The 16129-nt window shown below is 44.2% G+C and overlaps 1 protein-coding gene across 2 annotated transcripts in view; it reads right to left on the bottom strand.

Moving 5' to 3' along the window:
• Nucleotides 1-8076: 8076 nt before the first annotated feature.
• The window catches only part of lhx3 (LIM homeobox 3), a 59881-nt gene continuing 51828 nt past the window's right edge, over nucleotides 8077-16129 (bottom strand). For both annotated transcript variants that reach the window (XM_080211841.1, XM_080211842.1), the window contains exons 5-6: nucleotides 11362-11533; nucleotides 8077-10545 (exon numbers count right to left, since the gene is read on the bottom strand). In XM_080211841.1, coding sequence (XP_080067967.1) covers nucleotides 10130-10545; nucleotides 11362-11533 — 588 coding nt within the window. In that variant the 3' untranslated portion in view covers nucleotides 8077-10129. The remainder of the gene's footprint in view (nucleotides 10546-11361; nucleotides 11534-16129) is intronic.

The following is a 16129-nucleotide window of genomic DNA, read 5'->3' as shown; positions in this document are numbered from 1 at the left end:
TTCTCCTCACCTCTGTCTCTCTGACAATCCTGCCCACATCTACCCTGTCAGGACCCCTCAGGATCTTTCTGGAGACTAATGACATCAGGAGATATGGGAATAACTGGGGTGGGGCAGTTATCAGCCATGATCTCTCTGAATAACGGAATAGGCTTGACAGGTTGAATGGTGTTGTGAGACTTCTTAGTGTTGGAAAATAAAGAGGTGCAAACTTGTTTTTGTATTTGGGGATATTCTGAAATATTGTCAGTTTGCCAGCTGTCTTTTCCCCTTCCAGTTTCCAATCATGGTTTTTGCAAGCCCTTCATCAATTAACTGTTTAAAGTTATTTATTAGTGTCAGAAGTAGGCTTACATTAACACTGCAACAAAGTTACTGTGAGCTCACCCTCCCCACCAACAGACACACAAGGGTGCATGGTGGCACAGTGGTTAGAACTGTGCCTCACATCTCCTGAGTTTGATTGCCGGTTTGGATCACTGTCTGTGTGGAGTTTGCACGTTCTCCCCGTGTCTGTGTGGGTTTCCTCTGGGTGTTCCGGTTTCGATGTCAAAAGCTTGTGAGTTTACTATCAAATAAATCGGTTGGAGTTAAACCTGGTCTTGTCAGGCTTCGGTTTCCTCTCACAGACTGAAAGACGTGCTGGTTAGGTGCATTGACCCGAACAGGCACTGGAGTGTGGCGATTAGGGGAACTTCACTGTAACTTCATTGCAGTGTTAATGTAAGCCTTACCTGTGACTAATAAAATAAACTTTAAAATCGTTCGGGTACACAGAGAGAATTTAGCATGGCCTAACTGGGATCTTAAAGAAAAGACTGTTGTTTGTGATGCAATTGAAATACATTTAAATCCCGCAAACAATTGCATGGAAAAGTGACATGAGTGTACGGGGTGTGATATCTGTCCCTCCGCCTGTCTACATACTTCACCACCGACTCCGCATTGGTACCCTTGTGCATACTTTAAAAAATAACATTTATCAGCATATGTTCCAAAACGCTTCGCAATGAATGAATGTTAACTGCATTCACTGTTTCCATTTGCCCAACACCCCACCGCGTGGACTGGCTGCAACTCCCCCAGCCCGTGTAGACCTCAACCTGCCCGTGTACATCTCCCCTTGTCCGTGTGCACAACTCACAGTCGGTGTACACCTCCCCAAATTCTTATGCATCTCCCCCAGTCCGTGTACACGTCCGTCAGCACCACTCCCAGCCCGCGTACACCACTGCCGGCTCGTGTGCACCATTCCCAGTCCCTGTACACTTTATTCTGCTGGTGCACACCCCTCCCTGTCTGTGTGTAGCCATGTCGCAATTTTCTTACAGTGTGTGTGCGCGTCCAATTGTATTAGTGAGTAACCGTGTCAGTGTTTGTGGAGATATACAGTGATTATTCCCTGGGTCAATAATGTTTGAGGATATCTGTGTACAATGTGTATACCCGAGTATCTTTTAATTAGAGCTAAATATCTGTCGCTGCCAAAGCCTCTGTAGGTGTACCTCCGGGTCTAGTTATCTATTTAAAATGTAAATCTTTGTCAGTGTACACGGTGTGTGTCCGTGATGTTGTCGATGTGTACCTTAATGTGTGAGGGCAAAGAGCTAATTCCTGACTCTTTCTGTCATTGGCGACTTTAAAATTACAGAACTTTTATTTTAAAACGTCACTAGTTTTTGTTAAGTGCTGTTAAAGTGGGAGAGTTTAACCTCATTCTGAAAATGTGGTCTTTGAATATACTTGACTGAGAGTCGAGTCGTGAGGAGAGGGGTTACCTCCCGCACACACTGTCCCCTCACTGAGGGGATTATTATTTGTCCATTCCACTTCATTCGCTGAGAATTTTACATTGGCCTCGGTTGCGCCACCTGCACTTTCCCAGTATAGAGCTATCACAGTTCAAACTCAGTGGGGCGGAATAAGTCGGTTAAAGGAAAAAGGCTTTACCTGAACAATTTTAAACTTCGTGTCCCGTTGGGTGAGTCACCGAGTCCTCAGAGAGATCAAATGACTCTACTTCTCATCTAGAAACTATCCATTAGTCTAATAGCGACAGTGGCTGCTTCTTTTTAAATATACGGTAAGCTCATTCATTCAAATAAAATACTTCTCGAAAATATTGTTATCCGAGGTATGAATTTGTGTGTGCAGGGGTTTTTCCACGGTATGGAAAGCGCATGGTGTTCTTGCGAAACGCCAGGGAATTACAATGGCTACAGGAAGACTCACTCAGACTCATCTGGATAAAGACCAACGGGTTCATCGATGTAGAATCCCTACAGTACGGAAAGAGCCCATTTGCACCAGCCCTACGACAGAGCATCCCACCCCGGCCTGCCCCTTATGCAATTTACCCCACTAATTCCGCCCCCTCCCCCGAACTTACACATCATGGGATACTAGGGGACATTTTAACACGGCCAATCCACCTAAGCTGCACATCTTTGGATACTAAGGGGGCAATTTAGCATAGCCAATCCACCTAACCTGCACACCTTTAGACAGGAAGGGACAATTTAGCATAGCCAGTCCACCTAACCTGCACATCTTTGGACACTAAGGGGCAATTTAGCATAGCCAATCCATTGAATGTGCACATCTTTGGACAGGAAGGGACAATTTAGCATAGCCTTTCCATCTAACCTGCACATCTTTGGAGTGTGGGAGGAAATCAGAGCACTCAAAGGAAACCCACGCAGACGCAGGGAGAATATACAAACTCCACACAGACAGTCACCCCAGTTGGGAGTTGAACCCAGATCCCTGGCATTGTGCGGGAAGCTGATATAATAAATGGAATAAAGAAATTAAACTAATGAGAAATGAATCTGGATTAAAATTCTGATTGGACGTGGGGGGGGGGGGGGGGGGGGAGATGTGGAGGGGAGGGATGGGGGAAATCCCAATCTCATTTTTTTGGGACAATTTTACCAAAGGGATACCTCAATCCAATGAAATTTACCAGACCTTGTCAGTTTCACAGATTTCAACATCCTAAGTTTCAAGTGTGTTGTTGGGGGATTTCCCAAGGAAGGTCCAATTTCCATAGATTTGGTTGTTCCAGCGATTCCTCTGCACGAGAAGGATGTGTGTGGTCTATAAGGGCAGTCCCATTGTGCAATCAATTCCCACCTAGTTACACTTCTGGGCAAATGACTAAGGAGACCATTCAGCCCCTCTAGCCTGCTCCACCATTCAGTAAGATCATGACTGATCTGTTTGTGTTTAGTTCCACATTCCTATTCCACTCCCCCAACATTTGATTTCTCTATCCAACCAGAATCTATCTACCTCTGCCTTAATAATACTCAGTGACCACCCCCTCCTCCTCTCCACTGCCCCCACCTCTCCACCACCTTCTAAGGCAGAGAGTTCCAAATTTACACAGCTCTGGCAGAGAAAAATACTCTCCCCATCTCCGTCCCCCACTAATTTTAAAATAGTGCGCCCCCCCCCCCCCAATTCTGGGCTCACCCACTTTATATAAACCTCAGGTTTTTTTTAAAGACACATAACCTCTCTCCAATAGTTGGTTTCTTACAACATCTTAGTGGCTGGGGAAAAGAAGATAGTCAAGTGTCCTATCATCAACTTTCCATTTCCACCTTGTCAGTATCGTTCAGGATTTTATTTATTTGAAGAATTCTAACTCCATAAATTCCAAATAAAAAGTTTTTTTTTACCCAAACAGGGAGATATCCCCTTTCAAAAAAGTTTTTAAAAACCCTCTTTGAGGATTGGAGGTACATTATCAACTTGAAGGATAAAATTTGTAGCATTTATATTTGCATTTAACCCCCAGTGCCTGGGAAGCTGGGGACAATGATTCGAAGTTTTAAACCCTTAATTTAATTCCACCAAAGAATCAAATTCCGCCTAAAGATCAAAACACGGTAATGAATTTATTTCATGAGTGTTTTTTTTTAATCCCATTTTCTTCCACCGCCTCTCCAATGAATCCAGCACCACTCACCGATCATTGATCGAAAATCACATTTCACACTGGCCTCGAACCAGAAAATTGTGAGTACAATTTCCACTCCGAAGTCTGGAGTCCAAATATCAAACCTGACACCCCCCTGGCATGGTACTAGGGGAAGGCTTCACTATCAGAGGTGCCCTACTTCAGGGGGAAAATGGTAAACCGAGGACCCCACTGCTCTATCAGGTTGATGCTATTTCAAAGAATAGCAGGAGAGTGCTTCTGTTCTGGCCGACATCTGTCCCTCAGTCAAACATCTGCAAAAACTGATCATCTGATTTCATCACAGTGGAAGTTTGCTGTGTACAATTTGGCTGCAGTAATTCCTACCTTGCAACAGTGAATGCACTCCAAGTGCTCCTCTTTGGGAGGTTTGCAGGTCATGAACAGAAGCTGAGTAAATCATCTATGGCACAATCATCTATGTTCCCTGAAGTTTAGAAGAACGAGAAATGACCCCGTTGAAACGTATAGGATTATGAAGGGGCTTGACAGGGTCAGCTCTGACAGCTTGTTCCCCTTGGCTGGGGAATTTAGACCAAGGGGGGCATTGTTTCAGGATAAAGGGCCAATCATTGTGGATTTGCGATGAGGTGAGATTTCTTCATTCAAATGGCTGTAAACCTTTGGAATTTTCTGCCCCAGAGGGCTGTGAATGCTCCATTATTGAATAGGAAGGAAGGGGAGGTGAGAGTGACTGCCATTGACATCAAGGCAATATTTAGCCGACTAAATATCTAGGGACCATCAAGGAACTCTGACAAAATTGAAATGGGAATCGGGGTAAACCCTTCACTGGCTGGAGCCATACTTTGCACAAAGGAAGATGGTTGTGGTGGAGGTCATCATCTCAGTGACTAGTGATCATTGCAGGAGTTCCTTCAGTTAACGTCCTAGGCACAATCATCTTCAGTAGCTAATTCACTGACCTTCCCTCTATCGTAAGGTCAGAAATGGGGACATTTGTGGATATTCAGCATCCTCAGATACTGAAGCAGTTCCTACCCAAATGCAGCAAGACCTGGACAAAATCCAGTGACAAGCAACATTCAACACAAAAGTGCCAGACAATGACTGTCTTCAACAAGAGAGCATCTAGCGATCTCCCTTTGACATTCAATGGCATTACTATCGCTGAATCCCCTACTATCAACATCCTGGAGGTTACCATTGACCAGAAACTAAACTGAACCAGACATACAAATACTGTGGCTACAAAAATAGGTCAGAGACTGGGAAGTCTGAAGCTGGTAACTCACCCCTGACTTCTCAAGGTCTGTTCATCATCTAAAAGGCACAAGTCAGGACTGTGATGGAATAGTCTCTGTTGCCAGCAGATATACACAATAAGCTCAACACCATCCAATACAAAGCAGCCTGCTTATTCAGCAGTCCATTCATCATCTTCAACATTCACTCCATCACAGTGGGAGGAGTGTGCAGATGTACATCTAAAAGATGTACTGTAGCAACACCAAGGTTCCTTTGATGACATGTCCCAAAACAGTGACCTCCACCACCTAAAAGGACAAGGTCTCAGATACATAGGAGCAGGTTTCCTTCCAGGCTACACACCATCCTGACTTGACTGTCCTTGGGATCAGATCCTGAAATTCCCTCCACCAGGTTGACTGCAACAGTTCAAGAAGCCAGATCACCACCACTTTGTTAGGGCTGTGCCTTGCAAGAAATGCCCACATCTCATGAAAGGATAATTAAAACATTATGAGACTAAGGTAAACAGATTTTTGATGGGATATGGAGAGTGGGTGGGGAAAGTAGAGCTGAGGCCATGAATGCTGGAGTAGGCTCAATTTTCTCCTATCCATTGATACAAAACTAACATTGCAATGATATTACAGTATTGGAGTACAAGATGTATTATTTATAAGTGCAGCATGCTTTGAGGAAAAAGGTGACTGTGTATCCTCCTCCTCCTAGTCCCATGCTTCAAGTCCATGGGCTTCCATTGTATTTGTCCCTGGTTATTCTTGGCCACGTAACACAGTGGTTTGCCATTGCCTTCTGTAGTGTGACTGAGCAGGAAACTCTTCTGCTCCTTACTGTCTGGCACCAGGTGTATGAGGATGGCATGCAGGCTGAAGATCAACCTGCTTCGCCACATTGTACACACACCTTCCCTAAACTTTCCATGGTTCTCAAAAATCTGGAGTAAATCTTACTGGGTCTGTTGTAGGCTAGCTGCTGGAGATTGATTACAAGTCAATAACTTCATTATCTTTGTATCATGTACCCATCAGAAGGCTGTTTGCACCAATTCTTCCTTTGTTTCTAAGACTATCAAGCCCAATCTGAACTCACACTAACTTGACCTTACACCCTGCTTAGCTAGAAAAACATACAAAGTAACCACCATTTTGAATAATATGATTTTATGTTCAGCAACTATTAAGCAAACTTTCCCAAAAATCTAGAGTCTTAATTCCAAGTCTCATTCATTTCTTGTAAGCCCCTTAACCCTTCCACTCTACCAGACACAACACACTTTCACAATGACCCCTTTAGCCTCCAACAGGCGAAATTCAGGTGACGGAGGTGGGGGACAGTGGGAGTGGAAAGGCATGGAATATTCAGACAGGAGAGTCCTCTGGAATGGTGAATGTTGCAAGGTGGTCAACTGAGGTTGTGTAAGTCTTAACACTAGTCATGGCTGCGCACTCTGGAATTATCTCAAACTTGTTTATTTTATTCCATCATCATCCCACCCCGCCCCCCCAACCCACCCACACACACACAAACTCACACACCACCCTCCTTAAAACCTGGTCCCCATCCATAACCTCCCTTTATTCATTCTCTGGAGATGGTCTAGACTAATGGCAGTTGATGTGGTTTGTGCTGTTGTTATAGAGGTTAAGGAGAGATTTGACAGAGACGAACGAAATCACGGGGGCCAACAAGGGGAGGTAGTTTCCACTGAGGTCCGGTAAGCAAGAGGACAGAGATTGTAGATAAACTGGGGGGAAAAAAATCCGAAGAGGAAAGGGGAGTTTGGTGGAAAATTCCATATGTCATGGAATCTGCTGCTTGATTGGATTAGGGAAAGCAGCTTTCATTGTCGCTTTCGAAATGGGATTAATTGCCTATATATCTGAGAAGGAATGTGTGCAAGGGCAATGGGGAAAGAACATGGGAGTGGAGTTGCAAAAGGGGCCAGCACAGATCCGATGGGCCGAGTGACCTCCTTCTGGTCTATGATTCCATTATCACTGAGTATTTTGAAGCCTTTGCATATAATTCAAGGTTGTCAGATGTAACCAGCGTTCACAGCTCACTGTTGTGTTTGGATGTGAGACGCTGCAATGTAAATGGGATTACTTTAATTCGATATACAGCAGTAATATTCCGGCACAGGATCTGCATTGCAAATATGGGATTGGGTTCGTCAAACTCCAGTTCCAGATGGAGCAAAACCTCTGATCACCGATGTGTGGAATTATCAAGATCGAGGCGCTAACCTTATAAAGGTTCCAGCATAGGATGCATTAATCGACCTGAAACAAGAACTCTCTCTCCACAGACGCTGCCTGACCTGCTCAGCGTTTCCAACATTTTCTGGAAAATCTCAGCAGGTCTGACAGCATCTGTGGAGGAGCGTTGGACTGGGGTGGGCACGGTAAGAAGTCTCACAACATCAGGTTAAAGCCCAGCAGGTTTATTTGGTATCACCAGCTTTCAGAGCACTGCTCCTCCATCAAGTGAGATGCTGTGAGACTTCTTACAGCATCTGTTGGGGGAGAATAGAGCCCACCTCACCCACCCAAGACTCATAGGATCCAGCCCCGGAGAATGCCATCCTGTGAGCCTCACCTGCCCTCGGGGAGGGCGTACCAGTAAAATTCAGTCTGGATGACCCTTCGACTGGCTCTATTCTCTCTCCACAGACGCTGTCAGGCCTGCTGAGATTTTCCAGCACTTTCTGTTTTTGTTTCCGATTCCACAGTATTTTGCCTTTATCCAACATTTTCTGTGCAGTTTTCAGATTTTACGTGCCAGCATTATTCCCACGCGGTTAACAGCACCAGACAAATCACTGGTCTCTACACATACCGTGTTAACTTTAGCTGATAAATTTATTAAAGATTTGTCTTATTGATCATTCAGAAAGAATAAATAAAAGACAGTAAAACATTTACACGTGACCTATTAATAACTTCCATATCCAATCTGTAAATGTAAAACACCTTACACATTATAACTTTCGCTGACAAAATGCTGCATCAACTACTGTCAGAGCCCAAAAGTCAAGTAGCCAGCTTCAAACAAGAAGTGAATCCGTCCTCTCTCTCATTTTTTTTGCATTTTTTAAAGTTTTTTTTTCTCTAAAATTGCAACACTATTTTTGATCCTAAAAATACCACTAAACAGACTGGTTTCCTTTATCCACAATAAAAATACACTTTACAGAAATTCGGGTCATTTTGCCTCCCAGCCGCAGAGGGGTGACGGGGGAGTTGGAGAGGGGGTGGGGGATTGTGGGGTAAGGGATAGGAGGGGTTATTGTATATTTGGCAACAAACAGGTATTGCAAAAAGTGCAACTGGTAAATAAAATTCGCTCCCCCCAACTCCCCCGCCCCGCCTCCCCCCCCAGGAAAAAAAAGGACACAAGCTTGGACATCACTGTTGCCCACGATGGAAACACATTTGTACAACACAGCCATTGCTTTTCCTCTTCCAAGACAGGCGCCCATCTTCTTCTCAATGGCCTCAAAAGAAAGGAATTGCATTTAGATAGCGACATTCACAGCCCCAAGACAGTCCCTGGGGCACCTTGGAGCCAACTGGGGTCAGGGGGGGATGGGAGGGGAGGTGGGGGGGGGAATCTTTTGAAGTGCAGTCTGCTGCTGTATTGCGGGCGAAGGATTCGACAGTGCACAGCAAGATCCCACACGCAGGATTGCCATGATACTCCTTTAATACATGGGTGGCACAATGGTTAGCACTGTTGTCTCTCAGCTCCAGGGATTGGGCTTTAATTTTCAGCCTTGGATGACTGCCTGTGTAGAGTTTGCATGTTCTCCCCATATCCATGTGGGTTTCCTCTGGGTATATTTGACACAGAGATGGATTCTTGATTGGTTAGGGGATCAAAAGTTGGAGGGAAAGGCAGGAGAATGGGGTTGAGAAACTTATTAACCATGGTTGAATGGTGGAGGAGACTCGACGGGACGAATGGCCTAATTCTGCTCCTATATCTTATGGGTGCTCCAGTTTCCTCCCATAGCTTGAAGGTATGCAGGATAGATGGATTGGTCATGCTAAACTGCCCCTTACTGTCTAAGGATGGATTAGATGGATTAGCCACAGTAAATGTGTGTGGGTATGGACGTAGGTCCTGGATAAGATACTCTGCCAGAGAATCAGTGCAGACTTGATGGGCCGAATGGCCTCTTCTACACTGTAGGAATTCCGTGTATGCCTATTGCCCATGAACCGTCACCTGCCATCGACAATATGCCAACAGCAACTTTGAGGCTATTAAAAGGAGTGAATGTATATAATTTATAGTAGATTGTAGACTATGTCAGGCATTTTAACATTCAGAGAATTTCACCATGTCTTCTGTTCAATAACTGCTCGGAGGCATTTTCTTAAATAATCACATCCACTGGTTTGATTAGCATTGACAATTCCACCACTCTGTTGTGTTGAAGTTTACAATATGATCAGAAACAGGAGTGTTACTGTGGACATTAAGATTCATACAGACAGGTGCAGTATGAGAGGGTTGGGGGTGAGGAAGCTTGGCAACATAACAGCAAAATGGTCATTAACACGTGTCCTGATGGAAATCAGCTCAGGTTCTCTCTCCAGTTGTTACAAACATCTTTTGTGTTCCTATTTGAACAGGGTCAATTCAAATCTTCCCCCAGAGTTCATCAACAAGCCATTGCCACATTTTAGTTTCTCAAACAAAAAGAAGAGGAGGGAATATGGGGAGGAGGTTGAAAAGAGTGTGTGATTGAGACTTTGCTTTGTAAAAATTACAATCCTGCTGTTCTGGATTTGTGGCTGATGGCCCATTCTTTCATGTCTCCCTTTCGGGTAGAAAGGGGCAGTTTATTTAAGGATGGTGTGGGTGTGTGTGAGAGAGGAGAGGGTGTTGTTGGTCGTACAGGTGTTAAAATTGTGCATGTTCCACCTCGTCCAGCCAGGATGCCGGACTAGCCGGAAAATCCGGATAGCCTCCGCTGCTGTCTGTCGACAGATCCGAACTGGGTCCGTTTGCCCCTAAGACACGCATGGCCTGGCTCATGCCTTGTCCCCCTCCTTGAGCCAGGATGCCCAAGCCTGTGTCCTGGTACACCAGGCCAGACATGAGGGGCGGATGGGATGGGATGGCTTGCAGAGAAGCTGGTGACTGAGGGATACCGTATGGACTGTTGGACCTCAGGTCATGGTATTGGTCCTGGGAGAGCACGCCATCAATTGAGAAGCCTCCGTTGCTTGCAGTCTGCCTGCCTAGGCCTGGAGAGGTGTCGCTCATGCTTCTGTACATGCCATTTGCATGACCCATCTCTGACATCGAGTGTTCATCTATATGTAAGAACAACAAACACACATTAACATCCAGCAACCCGAGAAAGATGGATGGGCTGAATGGCCTCTTTCTGCACTGTAGCATTTTATGATACTATACGACGCAAGATATATATTTTTTATCCAGTTACGGGATGTGGGCATTACTAGCTGGACCATCCCTAACTAGCTTCCATTTCACAGGGCATTTGGGAGTCAACCACATTGCTGTATATCTGGAGTCACATGTAGGCCAGACCAGGACGGCAGATTTCCTTCTCTAAAGGTGAATTAGAGTGGTCTTTACGACAATCGACAATGGTCATCATTCAACGTTTAATTCCGGTTTTTTTTATTGAATTTAAATTTCATCATCTGCTGTGATGGGATTTGAATCCTGGTCCCTAGATCTTGCCCTTGGTCTCACAGAGCTAGAGACCCAGGTTCAATTCCTGGCTTGGGTCACTCTCTGTGCGTAGTCTGCATGTTCTCATATCCATGTGGGTTTCCTCTGGGTTCTCCAGTTCCCTCCCACAATCCAAAGATATGCTGATTAGAATCATTGGCTGTGCATAAATTCTCATTCAGTGTACCCGAACAGGAGCCGGAGTGTAGCAACTAGGGGATTTTCACACTAATCGCATTGCAGGCACATGAAAAGGTAGAGTATAGAGGGATACAGGCAGTTGGTCTAGATAGGACAATGTGATCAGCATAGGCTGGGTGGACTGAAGGGCCTGTTCCTGTAATGTACTGTTCTTTGTTCTTTGTAATGTAAGCCTACATGTGACACTAATAAATAAGCTTTAAAAACTTCAACTATCAGACACCAACCTGTAAAGGACACTTCAGCATCGCTAGCCACTCCATCGTCCTGGGTGCTCTCCTTGTCTGATTTGGAGCTTGCTCTGGATCGCTTTATATTCCGGAAATATTGGCCCCACCTCTGTCTCCCGGCGTCTTTCTTCAATCGTTTCTCCTTAGCCCGTCGATTCTGAAACCAAACCTGTTGGAAACAAAAGCAAAGGTGTTTTTATATCCCCACTGTTAAGTACTGTGAACCACCAAACAGTGGCCCATGGTGTTCACTGCACTGTATAAAATACCAAAACCAGTCACACACTTTAAGCAGCATTGCTATCTGGTACAATTGGTCAACAATACAAAGGGTAAGCCAATACACTCAAAGTTACCAGAATGCATCCACCTAAACAAAAAAAAGTAACTTTTGAAGTTATTCACCTCACCTACTCACTGTAACTAGTGCATGTTCTAATTGATCAGGCACCACATCACTACAAAAGCTTAAGAAAATACTGAATACTCATAACTAGTGAGTTATGCATTTAAAAACTCCCTGGTAAAGTAGTTTCTCCTGAATATCCTATGGGATTTGTTAGTGACTATATCATCCATAAGACCATGAGACCATAAGACATAGCAGCAGAATTAGGCCATTCGGCCCATCAAATCTGCTCCGCCATTCAATCATAACTGATATTTTTCTCATCCCCGTTCTCCTGCCTTTTCCCCATGACCCCTGATCCCCTTATTAATCAAGAACCTATCTATCTCTGCCTTAAAGACACTCAATGACCTGGCCTCCAGAGCCTTCTGCAGCAAAGAGTTCCACAGATTCACCACTCTCTGGCTGAAGAAATTCCTCCTCATCTCTGTTTTAAAGGATTGTTCCTTTAGCCTAAGTTTGTGCTCTCTGGTTCTAGTATTTCCCAGTTCTAGTCTCAGCTGCAAATAGAACTATGTTCGCTACATCTGCTCATTCAAACTTTTCTATAATCCTGGTGTTCCCAAGTATCTGCTACTCTTATCCTTTGAGGTGGTAGAAGGGTTTGGAACTACTTACCTTTAAAAGTACTGGGACACTTAATGTTGAAATTCGACACCACACAGTGCCAAAAAACTGTCTCAACAATAATTCAACTGTGAGAAATATTTAGTATTGTTTGTGGTGAATCTTTAGATTAATTTCCAGGAAAGTAATGAGCTTGCTCTAGAATTCCTACAGTGTAGAAGGAGGCCATTTGGCCCATCAAGTCTGCACCTACCCTACTAATTTCCCTGATGCTAAGGGGCAATTTGCCATGGCCAATAAACCTAACCCACATATCTTTAGACTGTGGGAGGAAACCAGAGTACCCAGAGGAAACCCATAAAGACATGGGGAGAATGTGCAAACTCCACACAGACAGTGACCCAAGTCCAGAATTGAACCCGGGTCTGTTGTGCTGTGAGGCAGCAGTGCTAACCGCTGTGCCACTGTGCTGCCCTAAAAGAGCTCTGGTACTACAGTGGCACAGTGGTTAGCACTGCTGCTTCACAGCACCAGGGACCTGCATTCCATTCTGGGCTTGGGTCACTGTTTGTGTGGAGTTTGCTCATTCTCCCTGTGTCTGCATGGGTTTCCTCTGAGTGCTCCAGTTTCCTCCCACAGGCTGGAAGACATGCTGGTTAGGTGCAATGGCCATACTAAATTCTCCCTCAGTGCACCCAAACAGGGACTGGAGTGTGGCAACTGGGGAATTTTCACAGTAATTTCATTGCAATGTTAATGTAAGCTTACTTGTGACACTAATAAATAAACTTTAAACTTAGAATTCTTGCATCAGGATCTGAAGGTTATCCTGCTCTAGACCCTCGAAGGCATAATCTATGTTTGCAGTCCAGCACAGTACTAAGGGAGTGCTGTACTGTTGGAGATGTGGTCTTTCAGGTGAAATGTTAATTTATGGCCCAATCTGCTCTCTCACATGGAATATCCTGGAGAAGAGCAGTAGAGTTCTGCCCAGTCAATATTCATCCTTCAATCACTAAAAGAGGTAATCTGGTTATTATCACATTGCTGTTTGCGGGAGTTGGCTGTGTGCAAATTGGTTGCTGCATTTCTTACTGTGAGTACACTTTGAAAGTATTTAATTAGTTGTGAAGTGCACTGGCACACCCTGAACTCATGAAAGGTACAATATAAATACAAGTTACTTCTTTCAAATGTAATCGGTAGCCTGAGAGAAATCCATATTGTGGCAACATCGGACACCACATCATAGAACATACATAGAACACTACAGCACAAACAGGCCCTTCGGCCCACAAGTTGCGCCAATCATATCCATACCTACCAAGCCATAGAACTATCTGTAACTCCCAATCCCATTAAATCCCATGTACTCATCCAGACGTCTTTTAAAAGACCCCAGCGAGTTTGCCTCTACCACCACCAACGGCAGCCAATTCCACTCACTCACCACCCTCTGAGTGAAAAACTTACCCGTGACATCTCCTCTGTACCTGCTCCCCAGCACCTTAAACCTGTGTCCTCTCGTAGCAACCATTACATCACTACAAAAGCTTAAGAAAATACTGAATACTCTTCATTTTTCCTGATATATCAGCAGAAATGGAGGATTTTCCAGTTTTGGGGAATGCAAACAGTTGTCCTATCACCCCAGAGTGTGGTGCAATGGTTCATACCATGGGGGTAGGAATCAGCCTTCACACCATCATCTTAAACATCTTTATTCTGAATGAATAGATAACTTCCTGCATCAAAGAACTCTTCATCCTCCTTCACTGAACTGCATTCATCTACTATCAACTACTGGCCATCACATCCGCAATGTAGAAGGTCCCACATTGGCACCATATCTGTATCGGAGCAATCCACCTCTTCAAAGTGGTTGAACATAAGAACATAAGAAATGGGAGCAGGAGTAGGCCATCCAGCCCTTCGAGCCTGCCCCGCCATTCAATAAGATCATGGCTGATCTGTCATGGCTCAGTTCCACTTTCCCGCCTTCTCCCCATAACCCTTAATCCCCTTGCCTATCAAAAACCTATCTACCCGCGTCTTAAATATATTTAGCGAGGCAGCCTCCACCACTTCAACGGGCAGAGAATTCCAGAGATTCACCACCCTTTGAGTGAAGAAGTTCCTCCTCAACTCTGTTCTAAACTGCCCCCCCCTTATCTTGAGGCTGTGCTCTCTAGTTCTAGTCCTTGAGAGCTGGGATCTCAAGTTTCCTTAGCAATACAACCACAGAACTAAATCATCCATCTCCTTGAGCCTATTCCAATTTTCAAATAGCTCATTGCAGGCCGTTATATCACTACTCACCCAACGTGGCTAAAGTTTTAAAAATTTTTTTTAATGTTTATTTATTAGTTACACGTAGGCTTACATTAACACTGCAATGAAGTTACTGTGATATTCCCCTAGTCGCCATACTCCGGCGCCTGTTTGAGTCAAAGCACCTAACCAGCATGTCTTTCAGACTGTGGGAGGAAACCGGAGCACCCGGAGAAAACCCACACAGACACAGGGAGAACATGCAAACTCTGCACAAACAGTGACCCAAGTGACAGTTACCTAAGTAACTTGCCAATATATCTGTCTAAACAGTTTTATGGAAAAAAAGGCCTGATATACTGCTCACTGGTTCTGTTCTGGCTAGTTTCTCAGGCAGCAGTGGGCATGAACAGTCCTTCAAGCTTGGACAAACACAACAATATTTTTTGAGTCTGGATGACCTTCATCAGAGAGTCATCCAGACTCAAAACGTATGCTCTATTCTCTCTCTGTTTTAGTTTCAGATTCCAGCATTTGCAGTACACTTTTATCTCAACAGTATTTAGTTGGCTTCAAAATAACATTCACCTGTTTTTTTTTAAATTACATTCTCTTTACAAAGGAAGTGTGGGTGGCATAGTGTCACAGTGATTAGCACTGCTGTCGCACAGTGCCAGGGACCCAGGTTTGACTCCCAGCTGAGGTGACTTCTGTATGGAGTTTGCATGTTCTCCCCATGTCTGTGTGGGTTTCCTCCGGGTATTCCAGTTTCTTCCCACAGTCTGAAAGATGTGCTGGTTAGGGTGCGTTGGCCATGCTAAATTCTCTCTCAGTGTACCCGAACAGGTGCTGGAGTGTTGCGACTAGGGGATTTTCACAGTAACCTAATGTAATGTAAGCCTACTTGTGACAGTAATCAATAATATTAAAAAAAATTTTAAACTTCTATCTTTTTTTGCTGAGTGGATTGATAATGTGTAAACCAGCAAATTGCTCTCCAAGTCACAAACCTATCACTGCTGTTGGGTAAAGATCCTGGTGATCACTGCAGTAGTTCAAGGAGAAGGCAAGGCAACACCTTTGCAAGGCAATTAGGAATGAGATGTCACTGTAACCTTACCAGTATTACCCACAGCTTGAGAACATTTGAAGATATGTGTGTGTGTGTGTGTGTGTGTGTATATAATGATTTGGTTTTAATTCAAAGTTAGCTTACTTTAATGTAAGATAATCTTTAAGTAAGATAATCTTTCAAATAAGCTAACTCCAACACTGGGTTGTTGGAGATGACACTAAGGGCTTTAATTTGCAACCTTTTGCAGAGTGTTTGGATGTGAATGTGGCAGAAATAGCACTATATTACTGGTTTGACCTTGCGTACAACTTAGATGGAGTTAAACCATGACTGTACTCAGGTTTCTTGAGTCAGAATATTAATGTAATTTTACTGTTTATTAAAAAGTGGTTTTAAAAAGTTCCTAGTAACAGTCTTTGAAGTATATCATAATTGCTGTGAAA

This window comes from Carcharhinus amblyrhynchos, chromosome 25 (assembly GCF_965287045.1).
Source record: "Carcharhinus amblyrhynchos chromosome 25, sCarAmb.v2.hapA, whole genome shotgun sequence".
Classification (NCBI taxonomy): domain Eukaryota; kingdom Metazoa; phylum Chordata; class Chondrichthyes; order Carcharhiniformes; family Carcharhinidae; genus Carcharhinus; species Carcharhinus amblyrhynchos.
Note: the sequence above shows the minus strand (reverse complement) of the source record. Positions and strands in the feature narration are given on the sequence as shown.